General features: G+C 45.3%; 1 protein-coding gene across 2 annotated transcripts in view; it reads left to right on the top strand.

Moving 5' to 3' along the window:
- Positions 1 to 21042, top strand: part of SAR1A (secretion associated Ras related GTPase 1A) — a 343486-nt gene that overhangs the window by 179978 nt on the left and 142466 nt on the right. For both annotated transcript variants that reach the window (XM_044056619.1, XM_044056620.1), the window contains exon 5: positions 6875 to 6978. In XM_044056619.1, the coding sequence (XP_043912554.1) occupies positions 6875 to 6978 (104 nt within the window). The remainder of the gene's footprint in view (positions 1 to 6874; positions 6979 to 21042) is intronic.

The raw sequence follows: 21042 nt of genomic DNA, 5'->3' as shown, positions 1-21042 counted from the left end.
TCTGATTCTGGCTCAAGGAAAAGAAGAGCTTCTTCATCATCTCCACTATGTGATAGCAGTGCTAAGATGCCTAGGGTATTTTGTGAACGAAATAAAGTCCAGTCTAGTACCCTCTCAGGACATGTGCTTTCTGGGTGTGAGACTGAATACAGCATCCCAGGTGGCCTTTTTGACCCCGGACAAACAAAAGAATCTTTCTCTTTACTTCCATCAATTGTCTCATCAGTCCAGGCTGACTGCAAGGACAGTCCTTCAAGCCTTGGGGTTCATGGCATCTTGTATTCTGGTGCTTCCCAATGCCAAACTGCATATGAGGAAGTTACAATGGTATCTCAAATATGTATGGACACAGCACTGCCAAGATTTGGACACTGTCATTCAGATAATACCTTGCATTCAAAAGGAATTTTTGTGGTGGGCTCAGGAATGTCACCTAAACAAGGGACTCTCTGTGACCCGGCCAGAGGCGAGTCAGATTCTAACGACAGATGCCTCAGACAAAGCTTGGGGAGCTCATCTAAATGGAAAGTGGATACAAGACACGTGGCCTGCCAGACTTCTACATCTACATATCAACCTGAAGGAGATGTTAGCAGTCCAATTTGCATTAATAGCTTTCAAGGATTTACTTCTTCCAGGACAGGTGTTGTACCACATGACAGTTGTGTTGTCTGTTAGAATCATCAACAAGCAAGGGGGAACACATTCTTATCCTCTGTGCAGACAAGCAATGATTTTGTGGGAGACTGCTCTCAGTTTACAGCTAAATCTTCAGGCAAGGTTTCTGCCGGGAGCACAGAACTCCTTAGCAGATGTGTTGAGCAGACAAATTATGGATCCCCACGAGTGGAAATTGGATCCTCATGTATTTCAGAAATTGACAGTGTCATGGGGAACTCCAGACCTAGATCTGTTCGCTTCTCCACTAAACTACCAGCTGCCAAAGTTTTGCACAAAAGTTTTCATCCCACAGCTTGGAAGGTGGATGCTCTTTCATTCAATTGGAGCAATCTTCATGTGTACGCCTTTCCACCTCTGCCTCTCCTCCCAAAGGTACTTCTGAAGGTCAGACAGGACAAGCCAAAGATGATTTTAATAGCTCCAGATTGGCCTCGACAGCATTGGTACCCACTACTGAGAAGTCTGGTACGGAGCCTCCATGGCCTTTACCTTCGATTCCACACCTGCTGACTCAGGAGAACAGTCATTTACTCAATGTCAAACTTCACTCTCTTCACCTGACAGCCTGGCATATTCTGTTTTAAACCCTGGAGGGTTTCAGCTTCCACAGCAAGTTTTGAATGTTATTTTGGAAGCCAGAAGGCCTAGTACAAGGAAAGTGTACGCAGATAAATGGAAGAGATTTTTATTTTGGAGTGCAGCAAAAGCATTTGATGTTTCTAAGCCTAATTTAAGTGTGGCTCTTCAATATCTTACTGAGTTACTGGACAAAGGTTTGTCCTTCTCTTCTATTAAGATTCATGCTGCAGCAATTTCTGCTCACTATGATTGTGACCCACCATTGTTTTCTCATCCTTTGTTTAAGCGATTCCTTAGAGGGGCAAAGAATATAAGACCCCCACGAAGAGCTCCTACTCCTGCTTGGGATCTCAATTTTGTGTTGGAGAAACTCACTCTACAACCTTTTGAGCCTGCAGCTACTGCTGAGTTGAAATATTTATCATGGAAGACTGCTTTTTTGTTAGCCATTACCTCTGCGAGAAGGGTTTCTGAATTACAGGCCCTTATGGCAGTTGAGCCTTTCTTAATTTTCCATAAGGATAGGGTATCTTTACGTACTAATCCTTCCTTTATGCCTAAAGTGGTTTCTAGTGTGTCTTTAAACCAAACTATTCATTTGCCTACCTTTTATGCAAACCCCCAAAATAAAGGGGAAAAGATTTTGCACACTTTGGATATACACAGGCAGTTGCGATATTATTTGAGCAGAACTAAAGGGTTCAGGCAGTCTCAGCAGTTATTTGTTTCTTTTGCTTTGAGTTCTCAGGGCAAGTCTGTGTCAAAACAAACTATTTTTAAGTGGATTGGGTTTTGCATTGCTTTCTGTTGTTCCCATCATGGCAAGGAGGTTCCAGCTGGGATTAGGCCTCATTCCACTAGGGCTACTGCCACTTCAACAGCTTTTTTAAGGGGGGTGGCAACTAAAGATATCTTGGAGGCAGCTACTTGGAGTTCTGTGCACACTTTCTCTAAGCATTATCACCTTCCACTTTACTCTAAATCTAGGGCTGGTTTTGCCACTGCTGTTTTACAGGGCATTTTGGCAGCTCCTGCTTCTTTATAGTTGTGCCAGCCTCCCTTACCTCTGCTTTGGGATTCTACCCAAGTGTAAGGACTGCAGCAATGTGAGATGAAGAACATAGTACAGTTTTGTACCTACCATAAATGTAGATGTTCGAAGATCCACATTGCTGCAGTCCAGTTTACCCTCCCTCCTTCCCCTCTGTAGTTAGAGGCGGTTGTGTGGGTTGGATTGTAAATATTGTGTATATTGTATATATTGTACATATTATTAGTGCTAGGGTGGTTGGTTGTTGGTTTTGTTGTCTTTGGGTTTTGACCCTTCTTGTTAGGGTCTTCTGACATCTGGGGCAAGAAAAGACTGAGGATATGACGTCGGTCATGTGCATTTGTACCCTGACGTCCTGATGTCAGTCTAATGCGCCTTGACCGACGTCAGCCTTATACTTTGATATTCGGGCCGACCGAGGACAGCGGACTACCCAAGTGTAAGGACTGCAGCAATGTGGATCTTCGAACATCTACATTTATGGTAGGTACAAAACTGTACTTTTCGAAAACCCCAAGGGTCTTTCCCAGGCACGCAGGGTGATGCCCCCTCTAGAGGCAGAGGAGGGGGCAGAGGTGGAAGACGCCGCCCTGGTGGCAGAGGGGTCCAAAACCAAGGTGACAGGGATACACCCCCTGGAAAACCTTTCCAGCACTCCTGAGAGGAGGCCCGACTGTCCTGCTCTGGAGGCAGTCGGGGGTCGCTTAGCTTTATACCCTCAGGCCTGGCAAAACATTACTACAGACAACTGGGTAAAAAGCGTTGTTACCAGAGGTTACAGAATACCATTCCTATCCACCCCCATTCCAAAGACAAGACTCCCAGATGTGCCGCCCCATCTGCGAGATCCAGCAGCTATAGAAATTTCAAAGCTGCTAGAAAGAGTCATCCAACCAGTCCCAGCGGACCAAATAGGATTCGGAACTTACTCAAGGTTCTTTTTAGTTCCAAAGAAGACAGGGGACTGGAGGCCGATTCTGGACCTAAGCAATCTCAACACCTTCGTCAAGAAAGAAAAGTTCCGAATGGTCACGCTTCAATCGATCCTTCCATTCTTACAGAAGGACGACTGGATGTGCTCTAGATCTGAAGGACGCATACTACCACATCAAAATGGCCAGGGCGTCCAGAGATCATTTGCGCTTCCGGCTGGGAGCCAGTCACTATCAGTTTCGAGCCCTGCCCTTTGGTCTGACCTCAGCCCCCAGGGTTTTCACCAAATGCATGGCAGTGGTAGCGTCTCATCTGAGACGCCTAGGATTCCAGGTGTTTCCGTATCTGGACGACTGGCTCCTTTCTGCCACCACCCGGCGTCAACTGATACAGGCCAGAGATTACACCCTACAACTTTGTGTTCACCTCGGAATTTCCGTAAATTTCGAAAAATCCTTACTACAGCCATCACAGCGTATCTTATTCATAGGAGCGGAATTAGATACATCAGTTAATTCTAAGGCTTCCTCCAGAAAGGATAGCTTCACTTCAAACACACATATCTCTTCTTCTGTCATCCAGAAAATCCCCAGCAAAACTGGTACTAAAGGTTTTGGGTCTCATGGCAGCTTCTCTCATTGCGATACCATTGGGAAGACTGCACATGAGAGTTCTACAATGGCTACTGTTTGCACAATGGTCTTTCCAACATTTACCTCTGACACACGAAATCCTGATCACAAACACATGCAAGTCGCACCTAGTCTTGTGGCTTCAGACTTGCAACCTTTCCAGAGGAAGACCATTTGTGCTACCCACGCCGACAGCTACGGTGACCACGGACGCTTCCCTGATAGGGTGGGGGGGCATCTTTCAGGGACAGACAGTCCAAGGCGAATGGACCAATTTAGAGTACAATCTGCACATCAATGTTCTGGAGTTGAGGGCAGTGTTTCTAGCGTTGCAGCACTTTGCTCCCCTTCTTCCTCTAGGGACTATTGCAGTTCAGACGGACAACATGTCTGTAGTCTGGTACATAAACAAGCAGGGGGGAACCAAGTCCTATCAGCTATGCAGAGAGGCCATGAGAATTTGGCAATGGGTGGAGTCCACTGGTCGCTTTCTGATAGCAACGCACATCCCGGGGTCATCCAACGTCATAGCCGACAGGCTGAGCAGAGCAATTCTGTTGCCGCACGAGTGGTCCCTAAAACAGTCAGTTGCGAAGAAGATATTTCGCAAGTGGGGCCAGCCTTCCTGCGATCTGTTTGCGTCTCCAATGAATGCCAAATGCAGGAGCTATTTTGCCCTATTACCCCCTCCAGGGGAAGTCCCCAGGGACACACTAGTTCACGATTGGCCCCCGGGCCTCCTGTATGCTTTTCCTCCTTTTCCCCTGATTACCAAGTTTCTGCAGAAAGCCAACAACCTGCAAAGGACGATCATCCTCATTGCCCCATTCTGGCCTCGTCAAATTTGGTTCCCCTTTCTTCTGACACACCGCATTCGGGGACCCTGGATCCTGGACCCAGAGCCAGATCTACTGACTCACTCGTCAGGGGCTCCCCACCCCTCGCTCTTGTCCCTCCATCTAGCAGCTTGGCTGCTCCGATTCCCTATTTAGCCAGGTCTGATCTTCTTTCACCTGCAGTTCAGAATATACTAGTGGCTTCTCATAAAGCTTCCACTACTAAGACCTACACTAGTAAATGGAAGCGCTTTGTGTTCATAGCTCCTTTAAACAAAATCTTGGAGTTTTTAACAGAATTGTTCCACCAAGGTGCTTCTCCTGCCACTTTAAGAGTGCAATTGGCTGCCATCTCCAACTTTCATGTGGAAGAATGTGGGGCTCCTGTTATGGCCCACAGGCTTTGTAAGGCCTTTTTAAAAGGGTCTTTTCATATTAGACCACCAGTTAGATCTCCTACATCCCCTTGGAGTCTAAACCTCTTATTATCTAAATTGATGTTACCCCCATTTGAACCAGCCTCCTCTTGTCCATTGAAGTATTTGTCGTGGAAGACCCTCTTCTTGGTAGCCATTACATCCGCTAGGCGAGTATCTGAGCTTCAGGCTCTCTCCGTTAAACACCCTTATTTAATCTTTCACTCTGACAGAGTATCTCTTCACACTAATTCATCCTTTCTTCCCAAAGTTTGCTCTATTAATAATATTAATCAGTCCATTGAATTACCCACCTTTTTCAAGAATCACTCCAATAAGATGGAGTATATGTTACATAAGTTGGATGTCCACAGACAACTTAGATTTTACTTGGATAGAACAAAAGATCACAGAAAATCTGATCAACTTTTTGTAGCCTTTGCTGATAGCAGGAAAGGTGTAGCGGTTACTAAAAGAACTCTTTCTAAATGGTTAACTGATTGTATTATCTATGTTTATGATTCTTCAAATCGAGCTTTGTCTGTCAAACCCAAAGGACATTCTACAAGATCAGTGTCTACATCCCTGGCTCATGCAGCTCGCCTACCATTAGACGCTATTTGTGCGGCTGCTACTTGGTCTAAACCACATACATTTATTTCTCATTACAAGGTAGACAAGGTTTCTAGGGACAGGGCAACCTTTGGTTCCACTGTGCTCAAGAACGTCCTCCCAAACGGCGAGATCGAACACTCTCACATATAGAAGTTATGTCCTTACCATAACGTTCCATGTGGAGTGTTCATCTCGCCTTTGTTCTTACATTCCCACCCTCCCACCCTCAGGAAGAACGTTCTTTTTGGTGCCTGGTCTGGGTTATTCTGCTTCTGCATTGCAGTTGTTGTATATATGATATACATGTGTGTGTGTGGTGTGTGTGGTGTGTGTGGTGTGTGTGGTGTGTGTGGTGTGTGTGGTGTGTGTGGTGTGTGTGGTGTGTATATATATATATATATATATATATATATATATATATATATATATATAGAAGTATTTTTGTGTCTGTGAGTAAGTGAGTTTTGGCATGAATGTGTTCTCTCTCTGACTGCTGGTTTGCTTGCAAACTATATCTGAGGTAAAGGCAGAGGGGGATTGTGGGTATTAGGTTGTCTCGAGCTTCTTCTCGATGCAGAGCTTGCAAGCGGCCGACACGGAGCCGAGGATCGGCTCCGAACCCATGTGTAAGAACAAAGGCGAGATGAACACTCCACATGGAACGTTATGGTAAGGACATAACTTCTATTTACGTCCTTTACACCCTTTTAATACCAGACACTGTCAGCATCTAGATAGAAACAGTCCCAGCTTGATAATGCAGTACATTTGCTGGTTAGGTATGCTTACAGGAGATTGAAAAACTCTTCTCACTGTGTGACCAGCACAGGTCAGGACAGTAGTTTGCCCAGATATATCTCCTATTTTCATCTTAACATTTTTGAATTAAATTAAGTAATTTATTACCGTCTTAAGCTGTCTTATGTTTGTTTCTATTGTGTTCAGTTGTGTTTTGGCATGCATTTATTTGTAAAATTTCATTCATGTCCTTTTATACTTGTACACGTGCAAGTCCTTCATATTTAAAATGGTGGGCAAAGTATTGATGGGATTAGTGATTTGTGCCTGAAAAGTCCATTTTACCTTTTAAGCAGTACATCTTGGCAACTAATTGTTCCCTTTCTTCCCTAGCTCGCAGAGTTTGGAAGAATTACTTACCAGCCATTAATGGAATTGTGTTTCTGGTAGACTGCGCAGATCACAGTCGTCTCGTGGAAGCCAAAGTGGAACTTAATGTATGTTTTCCAATAATTGTGTTATGTAACAGTTTGAGACCTTTGCTAGTGTAATGTTGGAAGTACTGTTAGCCCTTCCAAATATTGAGTCATATTTGGAACTTGAGTTTCCTCTGATGTTCATGATCACAGTTGCTATGTCTTTTATAGTGTGAGAAATAGACATTGGGATGCCCATTCATCCAGTATGACTTCATGAGCTTTGGACATCCCCTTCATGAGATGGTTCCTCTCTTATGATGACATTTAGTAGAATGTTTGGTAGAAAAAGGAAGAGCATTTACCATTATCTTATTCATTGTATGTTTCACTGCTCCAGTAGTGATTGGGATTTCAGTTGCTCAAGGCTCAGGATGGCCTCGCATCCATAGTTTAGCACCCTTCCTTACTCAAGCCAGGCAGAAGCCCTCCCTCCTGGGCTTTCGGACATCACTGCTATTTATAGTGATGGCTGTCACTTGCACCATCTTTTATTCTTTCTTTTCATAGTCCATGTCAGGATCAATGCACAGTTCAAGGCATGCATCAGTTGGACTAATTTCCAAATTTCAGAGATGGGCACGCTGTTGGGGAACATATACTATATATTTGTTCTTTTGTTGCATGCCTAGTGTAACTTTTGGATGTTAAGGTTTTCTAAATGTCTGAACTGGATTCTGAAAGTATTAATTGTACTGAGTCTGGAAAGCCAGTTTCCCCATAAGTGTTCATGTTGATTGTGTTTGAGGCCTGAGCATGACATTACAAACTGACCTCTCTGTTTTTGGGTTGAAGCTGGCAGTCTTGCAGAGAGCAAAATCTAAGAGCACCTCTGTAAGAAGAAAAAAAATCCTGCTCCTTGTCAGAAGCCACTGTAACATTTCCCAGTTCCTTCTTACACCCTTTCCAGGAAAAAAAGCGAATTGCACGTTTTGTGTGTGTGTGATAAGTGAGTGCGATATGTACGTGTGCATAAGTGTGTGACGTGCGCGCCTGTGTGTACAGGTGGATACATAAACACTTGTGCATGCGCGTGTGTACGTATAAGATAAACTGACAAGGTATCCAAAAGGGAAGGCATAGATGGTCTTTGGGCCAAGACTGGTGTGGGCAGATATAATGCTTATTTTCTTTTTCCTCCCCCATTCCTAAGTCTCATTGCAGGCCATAATCTCAATTCCCAATCCACAAGTCAGAACCACTGAAGATGTGGGATCAATTAGGCCTCTTGGTCATAACACTGGTATCAATTCGTCTTGCATGACAGGGTCAAAAAAGGTTTTTGAGGTAGTGATCCATTCCTCTGTTCATTTAAAAAAAAAAAAAAACTGTATTTCACCAGTACCTGTAGACCAAACACTGTTCAGCCTATTCAGAAAGAAATGTTTGTAGTAGGACCATAGAAGAGCCACCAAAAGAAGGTACAGGCTTTTTGTAGAGTTTATTCCTAGTTCTATGGACCAGCAGACTTTGGAGACTAATTCTGAACCTGTCAAGGTAATGTTTCTCCAGTTATTGGAATTCAAAATGTTAACTTTGTGAGGCCTTTTTGCAGTATTTGTGGATGCCTACCTTTGTTTCCCCATAGCTGGAGGGCACACAAAGTTTCTCAGACTGGAAGCAGGGAGATGTTCTTCGTGATTCACTGTTGCAGTATTCACACTTGGGTTATCTGCCTGCAGGTAGCCCTCAGTCTGCCGAAATACCAGTGTCTTGGGATTTCTGCGTTGGATGCTGTCGCCTCTGCCATGACTTTAGGTCATCAGGGGTATAAAACAGGCAGCTGACGCCATTACATCAGCTTTTCTTGCAGAACGGGAGCCCAAAGCAGAAGCAGTTCGCAAGTGCCGGTCGGCCGCTACCTGAAATTTTCATTTTTCGAGTTTCAAACCTGAAGTCTTCTAAAGCGAAGTACCCCATTGGGGATCCTTTTTTCTTGCTCTAACCAATGTCAGAAAAAGTTAAAAATTGTCTTGCCTGTGGAAAGCAAATACCTCAGAGATTTTCATTCTTACTGCATCACCTGTTTAGGCTCAGACTACGACGTTCATCACTGTTGGTTTTGTGCCTTGTTCAACGCCCGAACTGTTCGTCGTCGGGCTGTCTCTGTCGCTAAATTCTTTCGCTCTTGTTCTCCATATTCCGAAATGGCTTTGAGCCATCCAACTACTGATCTTCCGAAAACACATAAGGATAAAGACCGCATAGTTCCAAAACTGCCAATGACGCTTCTGTTAAGCTAGTTGCCAGTCCACTGGTACTCAGTGTGGCGTTTTCGCATCGTCTGATACCCACTTCTACAGATTCGCAGGCCTCTACTGAGAAACTGGGAAATGTTAGTGGCTTCTGACAAGGAGCAGGAATTGTTTTCTTCTTACAGAGGTGCTCTTAGATTTTGCTCTCTGCAAGACTGCCACGAGATGCTTCGATTATGGAACCTGCGGATGTCTCTACCTTGGATGGGTCCGAATCCGCTGTGCAGGCACTGGCTTATGAGGGTGTATTTAGACCTTCCGATGTTCACATTAAACTGACTACTTTGTTTCTGACTAAAACTACCGAGTTTCTCCGGCCCAGAGTTCACACTATGCCTTGGAAACTGACAACAAAAGCACATTCTCAAGTTCCCATGCCACAGAAAAAAATGCTTAGAATGTCTGAAGACCTTATTACTTTCAATTAGGGGAAGCCAGCCTTCCCCTCTAAAAGACGAATAGATTTTCCTTCCGATTCTACAGGCCATGATTCTGATGACTCAGACCCCTCTGATTACCAGGACATACCCTCATCTACCTGTGAGGATTCAGATGCAGAGGATTCCATACCCTCCCTCTGCCTCCCATCCAGAGGACCTTTCTTTCAGTGAAACCTTGCATACCCTAAGAGAGCATTTCTGCTGAGAATGCCAGGACTACCCACAGTCCAAAAAGACTCGGAGAATTTTTAGACTTGCCTCAGCACAGGCCTCTAGCTATACCCCTTGTCCTGGATATTGTGGATGTCTTTATGGAATCCAGTCTTACCCCTGATACTTTACCACCAGCTCCTAGAAAGCCTGACCGGTACTACAGAGTACCTGACTCACAAATTTCTCTCTCAAAATCTCACTGCAGATCCAGAGACCATTTCCCAGGGACCTAAAGGTATTAAGGCTACTACAGCCAAAATCGCTACCCCTTCGGCCAGGGATTCTAAAGCTTTAAACAGATTGGGTAAGAACGTATATACTTCCGCAACTCTTGCCATTAGGCCTTTAAATTACCAGATGTTCATCGTGTTTCACTGTTGCTGTCCCAACCAATGGGTTATCTGGCTCCCAGTAGCCCTCGATTGACCAGAATACCAAAGGTAAGTAAATGACACCAGCTGTTGGTTGTAAATGATGTCAGGATGTCCGATACAAAAGGAGGTAGCCGATGGCACTACCCCAGTCTTTCTTGCTGTGGAGTATGAAGCAGAAACATTTTGCATGAGTGCCGTTCGTCAGTTTACCTTTTTGGTTTCTGACTACAAAGTTGAAGTCCACTAAAGCGAAGTACCCCATTGGGGATCCTCTTTTCTTGCCTTAACGAATGCCAGAAAAAGTCAGTTGTCTTACCTGTGGAAAGCAGATTCCCCATAGAAATTTTCATTCCTATTGTATTTGTTTAGGCCTTGACCATGACGTTCCTAATTGTGACCTTTGTGCTTCCTTTAATCTGCATACTACTAGTCATTGGGCTAAGCTTTTTTAGCTAAGCATTTTGGAGTGTGGCCTAAGTTTGTTGGTATGGCATCTGCTGGTCTTCAGGCTTTGGATATCCCTAAGAAGCGTAAAGACAAGGACCGCGACAGGCTTCAGAAGGTCAGGTTTTCAGATGATAAGTTGGTAGTCAGTCCTGCGGCAGCCAGTGAGGTGCCTTTTCAGCCCCTGCAGTCTGTGGATTTTCAACCGCAGGCTTCGGTTGAGACCATTTCTGAGTCACTCAGGCCTTCGGCTTCCATTTTGTCTTCTGACCTTCCGTCTGTTGCCTCTTCAGCTGGATCCAGAGCCGCTAAGCTGGCTCTGGTGTCCGAGGCCTCTGTTCTTCGTTCGGACAGCAAACTCATACCAACAACCTCTGCCACTACTTCGACGTTTGCCAGGCCTCCCAAGTCCTTCAGACATGCAGGTAAATCTTCCAGTTGTAAGCCTGTGAAAAACGGGCTCCAGTTTCCTCTTGTTCTCTTCATTCTCAAATGGTTAAAATGGCTGATGACCTTTTGACTGTTATTAGGGGTTCACAGCCTTCTCCTTCAAAAAGGGGTAGGGATGTCTCCTGAGGCTTTGTCTTATTCAGGTTCTGATACTTCTAACATTTCTGCTGATAAAGTGAAAGTTTCTCAGGTTTTTTCTCCTTTTGAGGATTCATATGCAGAGGAATTCATTCCTTCTGCTTCTCCTCCAGAGGATTCCACTTTTTGTGATGCTTTGAATACTCTCAGGGAGTATTTTAAATGGGGAAAGTCAGGATTATCCTCAATCTAAGAAAAGGATCAGGGAGTTTTTGGATTTCCTCAGCATAAGCCTCTGGCTATTCCTCCAGTGTTGGAAGTAGTTGATGTTTTTCTGGAAATTTCCTTGACTTCAAATTCAGTTCCTCCTGCTCTCAAGAAACCTGACAGGTGCTGTAGAGTCCCTGATTCTCATTTTGTTTCTTTTTAGGAATCCTCTAGCTGACCCAGAGGTTATTTCTCAAGGGCCTAAAGGAGTTAAGGTCACTGTTACGAAGAATCCTGTTCCTTCTGACAGGGAATCCAGGAACCTAGATAGGTGGAGTAAAAAAGTTTATACCTCTGCCACTTTTGCTATTAGGTCTACTAATTGCCTTTTTCATATGCTTAAGTATCAGCAGCACACCTTGGAGGCTATTAAGTCAAAGATTGCAAGTGTGTCTCTTTTAGCAGAGAGTAAGGATATGCACGATTTGCTGAATTCTGCCTGTCTTGTCAATAAACATTCTTTACATTGTGGTTTTGACATTCTAGAAGCCTCCTGCAGGGCTACAGCTACTGGATCTGTTCTCATAATGCCAAGTCTATGCAAACAGACTTGCTGCAAGTTCAACCTCCTCGTTTCAGCAGGAATTACCCTTCTAAGAGTTGGAGGTTTCCTGATACCAGCAGACAGAACCGCTCTAGGACCAGAGGTTACAAATCTAGAGGGCAGGTGGCTACTAAGCGTTGGCATGCTTCCACTTCCAGGGCGGGCAGTTCTAAGCCTACATTTCAATCCAAACATTCTCCGTGACTGTCCAGCTTCTGTCTGTTCCTGCTTGCCTGGAGAATCCTTTAGGGGGAAGGTTGCCCTTTCTTGCAGATGTCTGAGCTGCCATCATGGATGACAAATGGGTACTCAGAACTGTATCCCTAGGTCACAGGTTTTCTTTCTACACATTTCCAGTACCCAAAGGATTCCCGGACACTCCTCCAAAGTAAAGGGCAGAAGTAGAAAAGCAAATTTTGTCTTGTTACATCTGGGGGCAATAGAATCCGTTCTTGCTCAGCAGGTAGGCCAGGGCTTCTATTCCAGACTTTTGTAGTTCCAAAAAAAGAAGGCTCCTGGCGTCCTATCCTAGATCTATCCATTCTGAACTCTCTTGGTAATTCCAAAGTTCAAAATGCTCACTCTACATCAGTTGCTACCAGTGTTAGACGAGGACTCTTGGCTAGTAACTTTGGATCTCAAAGAAGCTTGTATGCACATCCTTCAGGGAAAGCTGCAGGCAATACCTTCGTTTTAGAGTGGGCAGGCAACATTATCAATTCTCTATGCTGCCCTTTGGCTTCTCTACTGCTCCCAGAATTTTCACAAAGTGCCTAGCTCTATTCATTGCTTTTTGCAGGCAGAAGAAAATTCAGATTTATCCATACTTGGACAACTGTCTAATTTGAGCAAATTCTCAAGAACAGCTGTTAAAGGATCTGGAATTTGCAAAGTCTCTCCTCTCTTCTTTGGGTTACAGTCTGTGTGGAAAAATCAAAAATGGTGCCATCCAAGGAGATGACCGATATATCCCACCCAAGAGAAGCAGGCAACTCTTTCAGTTTACTTCAAGGATTTGGCAAGCCTGTCCCCAGCTGTCTACAAGGAAATACCTGCAAGCTGTGGGATGCATTGCCTCTTGCATTCTCATGATTCCATATGCAAGACTGCATATGAGGAAATTGCAGTGGTACCTCAAGAACCTTTGGTGTCAACACACACAGGACCTGGATATGATAATTCCTCTGCTTCCATGTCTGCAGACAGTTTCTATGGTGGGTGACAGCTTGTCTACAAAACAAAGGCATGCCTTTTCGCCCACCTCCTTGCCATTCATGTTCTTACCACGGACGCATCGGACTACACCTGAGGAGCTCACCTGGATGGCAGATGCATACAGGGACATTGGAACGCCCAGCAGATGCACCTGCACATAAACCTAAAGGAGTTGATGGCAGTTTAGCAAGCCTTACTAGCTTTCAAGCATCTTCTTTCTCCAGGAGCTCTGCTTGTTAGGACAGACAACACCACAGTCATGTGGTTCATCAACAAACAGGGAGGGACTCTTTCTTACCCCCTGTCCAGATGGAGCATGATTCTCTGGTCCATAGCAGCATCCTTGGGCCTACATCTCCTAGCTCAGTTTCTTCCAGGGAGACTCAATGTTTTGGCAGACCAGTGGAACAGACGGACCCTGGATCCTCACGAGTGGCAACTGAACAGAGCAGTCCTTTACAGCATCATTCAATGTTGGGGCACTCCTCAGATGGATCTTTTCTCCTCCCCAGACAACCACCTTCTACCACTTTTTTGCACCAGACAGCATCACAGCAAGGCCTGGAGAATGGATGCTCTGTCCTTCCCTTGGACACATCTATCAGTTTATGCCTTCCTTCTTCCTCTTCTGGAGGAAAAAGCTAAATCTATACAGACTGGTAAAGATTTCTTACAGGTGCAGCCACTTAGATTCAGTAGGCATTTACCTTCTAAAAAACTGGTCCTTTCCAGTCCCTCCCAGACCTCAGTCCAAACCCAGGGGCAACATACCACATAGACTACAGTCTCAGTGTATGCACAGATCTAAGCAATGGAGTGCTCCCACCTCAAAAACAGGGAGTGGTAAGCCACCCCCATATGAAAAAAGTTCACAGTGATTTGTCTTTCGTCCTTCCCAGCCATGCCCAAGCACTTGCACCCCTAGGAGGGAAACTCGCCCTGTATGCAAAAAACGTGGGAGTACATTATGCAGGAACTCTTGGTCTTAAACATTGTATCCTAGGGATACAGATTCTACTTCCACTCACTGCCAACCCCAAGTGGGTTACCAGACCTTCCTCCAAACCAGTGGGCAGAGGCCTAAAAGCAAGTACTTTCTCTCCTCCGTATCAGGGCTATTCAGCCTGTTCCAACAGAGCAAAGGGGACAGGGTTTCTACTACAGACTGTTCCTGGTGCCTAGAAAAGAGAACTCTTGGTGCCCTATCCTGGATCTGTCAGTTCTCAACACCTTCCTGGTGGTACCAAAATTCAAAATGCTTACACTCCAGCAATTGCTTCCTATGCCAGCCAAGGACTCCTGGCTAGTCACCCTAGACTTAAAGAAGCTTGTTTGCACACCCCCGTAAGGGAATCTTGCAGGAAATGTCTACATTTCAGGGCAGGCTCTCTGCATCAGTTTTCTGCACTTCCCTTTGGCTTATCTAGTGCACCCAGGATAGTCACAGTGCCTGGCTACAGCCATGGCAGAGAAATATTCAACTTTACCCATACTTGGACTTTTGCCAATTCAGGCGGACAGTCAGGAATTGCTACTTCAGCACCTGGCGTTTTTAAAGAGACTCCTAATCTCTGGGGTATACCATCAACAAAAACGCATCTGGTACCCAGCCAAAAGATTGTATTCCTGAGAGCAAGCTTGAACACAACTTCCCAGGTGGCATGCCTCACTCCAGAAAAGCAGGTTTATTTGACAAATTACTTTAAACTACTGGCCACCAAAACCCAGCTATCTGCAAGAAAAATACTGCAAGCTCTAGGGTTCATGGCCTCATGCACTCTCCTAATTCCATATGCAAGACTGCATATGAGGAAACTTCAGTGGTACTTAAAGTCTCTGGTGTCAACATTCTCAGGACCTGGAAACAGCGATTCCTATCATTCCTTGCCTAAGGACTGAGTTCCTTTGGTGGGCAGAGACTTGCAACCACAGCAAGGGACTCCCTTTCACTCAACCCCTCGCGGACCAAGCCCTGACAACAGATGCATCAGACTATGCATGGAGGGCTCACATGGCAGGCAAATGCATTCAATGCAAATGGTGCCCAGGGCAGATTCACCAGCATATCAATCAAAAAGAAATGTTAGCCGTACAGAATGCACTGACAGCCTTCAAATACCTTATCCTTCCAGGACAACTCTTGATAAAGACAAGACACTACAGTTATGTGGTACATAAACAGGGGGGAACTCATTCCTACCCACATTTCAGGTTAGCTGTGGCTCTGTGGAACACAGCCTTCAGCAGTCAAGTGTACTTGCAAGCTCAATTCCTGCCAGGCAAACAAAATTTACTGGCAGATGACTTGAGCAGAAATCTACTGGATCCACATGAGTGGAAACTGGATCCTAACTCATTCAAACTTCTAATACACAGGTGGGGGGACACCAGAGGTGAACCACTGATCCCCCCCCCCCCAAAAAAAAAAAAACATCAATTGAGCAAATTTTGCACCAGAACTCCCCACAGCCAAGCATGGAGAGTAGATTTCCTATCCTTTACATGAGAAAACCTCTCAATCTATACATTCCCAGTCTGCCCCTCCTCTCAAAAGTACTACTCAAGATCAAACGGATCCTTCTTGCACCAGACTGGCCACGCCAGCACTGGTACCCACTCCTACGTAGTCTTGACAGCAGTGCCACCCTGGCACCTACATCAGACCCCCTCTCTGCTGTCCTAGCAGGAGGGACAGATTTTGCATCCTCTGCTACAAACCCTGAACCTTGCAGCCTGACTTATTCCCTGAATACATCACCAGCAACCCTCAGCAAACAGGTGCTGGATGTCATCCTTGAAGGCCAGGAGACCTAGTACTAGGAAATCCTATTCAGAGAAGTGGAAAAGATACGGTTCTTGGAGCCAGTCTTGAGGTAAGGACACAGCAGTACCTACCTTACCTCAAATCCTAGATTATGTAGCAGAGCTGCTCCACAAAGGCCTGTCCTTCTCATCCATTAAGATTCATGCCTCTGCCATCTCAGCTCATTACAATACTGAGCTGATAAAACAGTTCCTGAGAGGAGCTAACAATTTAAGACCCCAGAGGAGAGCTCCCACTCCTGCCTGGGACCTTCTCTTTGTACTAGAGAAACTCGCGCTTCCCCCTTTTGAGCCTGCTGCTACAGCAGAGTTAAAATTCCTCTCCTGGAAAACAGCTTACTTCTAGCTATCACTTCAGCCAAAAGAGTGTCTTGAGTTACAGGCTCTTATGGCTGTGGAACCCTTCATTATTTTCCATGCGGACAGTGTTTCCTTCAGTTCTAACCCATCATTTATGCCCAAGGTGGTATCCAGTGTGGCTTTAAACCAAGCCATCCATTTAACAACCTTTTTTCCTAATTCTCAGAATAAAGGGGAAAGGATCCTGCATTCTTTGGACATGCACAGACAGCTCAGTTTCTACCTTGACATGACTAAGCCTTTCTGAAAAACTGACCAGCTGCTAGTCAGCTTTGCTACAGGGGCAGAGGGCAAGGCCATTTCAAAGCAAACCATTTCCAAATGGATAGCTCACTTCATCTATTTCTGCTACAAACACCATGGAAAACCTATTCTCCGGGGATCAAAACTCACTCCACTAGGGCTACCTCAACTTCAACAGCATTTCTCAGGGGAGACCCTACCAGGGACATCCTGGAGTTCTGTACACAATTTCACCAAGCATTACCACTTGCCTGTCTTTTTTCTAAATCCAGAGTTGGATTTGCCACAGCAGTCTTAAGAAGGCCTGCTAGCCACCCCTAATACTTCTCGATTGCATCCACCCTTCCTCAGCTTGGGGAATCAACCCAAGTGGGATGACTGCAACAGTGAAACACTAAGAACATAGTACAGTTGTGTACACTTGCCATAAATGTAGATGTTAGAGTGTATTCAATGTTGCAATCCTGGCTACCCTCCCTCCAGGCCCCTGACCTCTCTACGCTTTCTGCCTTTACTCTTTTTGGTAATATTTTATGGCTATGGTATTTACTTTTACTGGAGGTGTTCCACACCATGTAATTGCTTCCTGTTTTGGGGGCTCATGACATCTGGGGTAAGAAATCTGATGTAAGGGTGTCTGCTGCCTGTTTTATACCCCTGACAACCTGTCCTCATGAAAGAGGCGACAGCATCCATCGCAGAAATCCCAAGACTTTGGTATTCAGGCCGACTGAGGGCTACCTGCAGGCAGATTAACCCAAGTGTGATGACTGCAACAGTGAATACACTTTAACATCTAAATTTATGGTAAATGTACACAACAGTACTGTTCTACCAGTTCAATTTCCTTACCCTTGCCCTTTCATTTTTCTGTTGCAACCATAATGTTTAGAATGCCTGTTTACTGCAGCTTTTTTTTTTTTTTTTTTTTTACAGAGCCAAGGGCCATCAGTGCTTTCTATCTAGACTATTATCTTGATCCAAGCAGCAGGGATGGAGGATAACCAAAAAGTGCTCCACTGCATTTCTGAGAGGGGCCAGTACTGAAATTATCCTTTAAGCAGTGCTCTTCTGTCAGCACCTTCACCTGACACCTATACTCTGAACATGAAGATTCTTTGGAGAGTAAGGGCGGGGGTTTGCTACAGCCATCATGCAGGGCTTCTTGCTGCCTCCCATTCAGTGCCAGCCACCTACTGGTCCTTATATTTGGCATTCTTTTCAAGTGTTACTGCAGCAATAAAGCATGAGGAATATGGTATAGTTGTGGAAGAACTTGCGTCTTTGTATATGTTTGAATATACTCACGGTTGCAGTACTGTTTCCCTCCACCTTCCCAGTTTCCTTTCCTGTGGAGATTAGTGGGTTGGGATGGGTACTCCAGTCACTCTTTCTCTTATCTTCCATGTTTGGTACACTGGCCAGGTGCCTACAGTTTTTAAGGGTTTATGTGCTGTGGAGGCAGCTTGTATATCAGGGTTTATGTGCTGGAGGCAGCTTGTATATCTTTTGGTTGGGCTGACCCTGAGGATCTTTTTGGATGTCCTTCAAGAATGCAACTGCAGTCATAACATATGGGTTGTCCTGCCTCAGGCAGCCCTCGGTCGGCCGGATTCCAAAGTCTGGGTCCGACGTCGGCTGATGTCGCATTTCTCTCCGACGTCAGAGCGGCTGGAGTTTATAAGCATCAGCCGACGCCATCTTCAGTCTTTCTTGCCGCGCGGTGCCCGAAGCAGAAGCAGTTCGCAAGTGCCGGTCGGTCAGCTCCTGTATTCTTCGAAACCGAAGGGATAGGGCAAGAAAACTAAGGATTGAGGTGGGGGACATACCTCTTAAACCACTTATCTCCCGACATCCAGGGGTAAGGTGCTATGCTGTTGAATTTGGACTTGTATTTGGACCTTTAGAAGCTAAAGTTTCAAGTGCCATTACTGTGTTAGTGAAAATAAGTGCCTATATTTACTGTACATTCCTACACAAACTTACTTTATTACTGTTAATGTAGTCAGTTTGTCATCTTCCAGGAGGAATCCAGAGCACTGTGATATAGGTTCATAGGTTTATACTAGGCTATCTGCCCTAAGGCATTTATAAGCCTAGCCCAAAGTTTTGTGGCTTACACCACCCCTTATATGAAAAAATACTGTACCCATTAGTTTGTTGTGCCTCTGTCCAGCAGTGACACAGAGATGATTCCCGAGGTAAACCTACGATCTCCCATCCACAGGTCAAGATTTCTCTTGAACAGAGCCAGCGAGGTGCTCTGCCTCACATGGACCGGGATTTTATTCCACAGCATAGGGAGTCTCTGGGTGACAAATCTATCCCTCCAGCATGTCCTATTTATATCCGTGCTAAGGTTTAAGTCGCTTGCTCTAGTGGATCTGGTAGATTTGGATTTTTTGAGGTGGAGCATGTCCATTAATTCCGGGTTGGACATGGCCTTGTATGTCAGGCACAGGTCACCTCTGAGAAGGCGGTATGCGACTGAATAGAGCTGGAGTTTCTTCAGTCTGGCAGCATATGACAGATTTTGGAGTCCCTTTATCCTTTTGGTGAGGAACTTTTGGGGTCTCTCCAATTGCTGCAGGTGTCGGGTGAGATGCATCCCGAATGGGGTATTGTACTCTATCATTGGTCTGATTAAGTGAAGAGTACAGGGGAACAATGACCTCACTTGATCTGCATGTGAATCCCTTCATGATCAGGTGGGCAATGTAGAAGGTCTTTCTAACTTTAGCAATGTGAGTGTCAAAAGAAAGGCCACTGTCAACCTGGGTCCCCAGGTCCCTGATGACCTCTTCTGTGCTTAATGGATTGCCACCTATATGGTAGCTTGGGGTTACCTTGTTTTTCCCGAAGGGTATGACTATACATTTTTTGGCATTTAACTTCAGGCCATGGCTCTGGCACCAGCTATCGGTTTCCGTGAGACCCCTCTGAAGGATATCTGTGTCCGATGTACTTTCCACTATGGCGCCCAGTTTGCAGTCATCTACAAACTTTGTCAGCCATAGTCCTCCTATGTTTGCCTGTACTTCTGAGAAGTAGATGCCGAACAACAGGGGGCCAAGGACTGAGCCCTGTGGGACACCACTTGTGACCGGCTTGGAGTCTGACATGGCGCCAGCAACTCTAACCCTGTGGGTTCTGTCCTTTAGCCAGTTTGCAACCCATCTTGTGACATATGGGTTTACATTTAAGCTGGTAAGTTTCTCTGCAATACCCGAGTGGGGTATTGTGTCGAAAGCTTTTGCAAGGTCAAGGTAGGCTGTATGGACTGCCTTTCCCTCATCAATGGCCTTGGTGACTGTAAGTTCAAAAAGCATGATCTGCCCTTGACAAAGCCAAACTGGGTCGGGTCCAATGTCTGCAAGTCCCCTATGTCTTTGTTTGAGTTCCATTATGATCCTCTCCATAGCTTTGCAGACCAGGCTTGTTAAGCTTATGGGGCGGTAATTACCAGGGTCCGTAGAGGCCCCGCCTTTGTGGAGTGGGACCACAGTTGCCGTACGCCACTCCTTGGGCACGTATCCTTGGCAAGGCTAAGATTAAACAGCTGCCTTATGTGCGGGTTTAGTTCCTCGTTGAGTTCGTGTAGCACACAGCCGGGGACACAATCCGGTCAAATTGATGCTGTGTTTTTAGCTTTAGAGAGAGCAGCTTTCACCTGCGCATTTGAGATGTCTGGGAGGCTACACTCCACTGGGATAGTTATCTCCTTTTGGGGGGGAGAGGGGGGGAAGTTTGCACTGAACCGGTCTGCCAGTATGTTGGCAATGTCTGTGGGTTCAGTGATTTTTGTATCATTTTGGACTAATTCTGAGCATATCTGGGAGTTTCCACCCAGGTTTCTAACATAGCTGAAGAAGGCCTTATGATTGTCTTTTGAATCTATGGAAATTTTTCTCTCAAAGTTGGCCTTGGATGATTTTGAGTGCTCGTATTTGTTTACTAATAATGATCAAGGGTGTCTTCTCTTTTATGGATTTTGCTCTATCATGTAACAGCTTTCTCCTCTTATTTGTTTATGGCTGGGGTCCACCAGACTGGACATTTGCCCTTGGTGGAAAGAGTCTTGGTTTTATTAGGGATTGCCTGATCCATGCAGTCCTGGAGGTGTTCATAGACGGCATTTGTAAGGGCTTCCGCAGCTTGGGTTGTGGTTTCCACTGGCTCGGGGGCCTTGAAGGATACCACACCAGTCTTGAGTAGTGTGAAATTTGCTTTAGAGAAGTTCTTCACTGTGGTCTTTTTTGTTTGGGGTGGGGGCGGGATGTGGATTTCCAGTGAGATTAGTTTGTGATCTGATCTCACCAATGAGGGATATACTTCCGGTGTGGAGCATTTTGTCCCCATGTTTGTGATGATGAGATCTA

The sequence above is a fragment of the Protopterus annectens genome, chromosome 14.part0 (assembly GCF_019279795.1).
Source record: "Protopterus annectens isolate FY-2018-M chromosome 14.part0, PAN1.0, whole genome shotgun sequence".
Taxonomy (NCBI): Eukaryota; Metazoa; Chordata; order Ceratodontiformes; family Protopteridae; genus Protopterus; species Protopterus annectens.
Note: the sequence above shows the minus strand (reverse complement) of the source record. Positions and strands in the feature narration are given on the sequence as shown.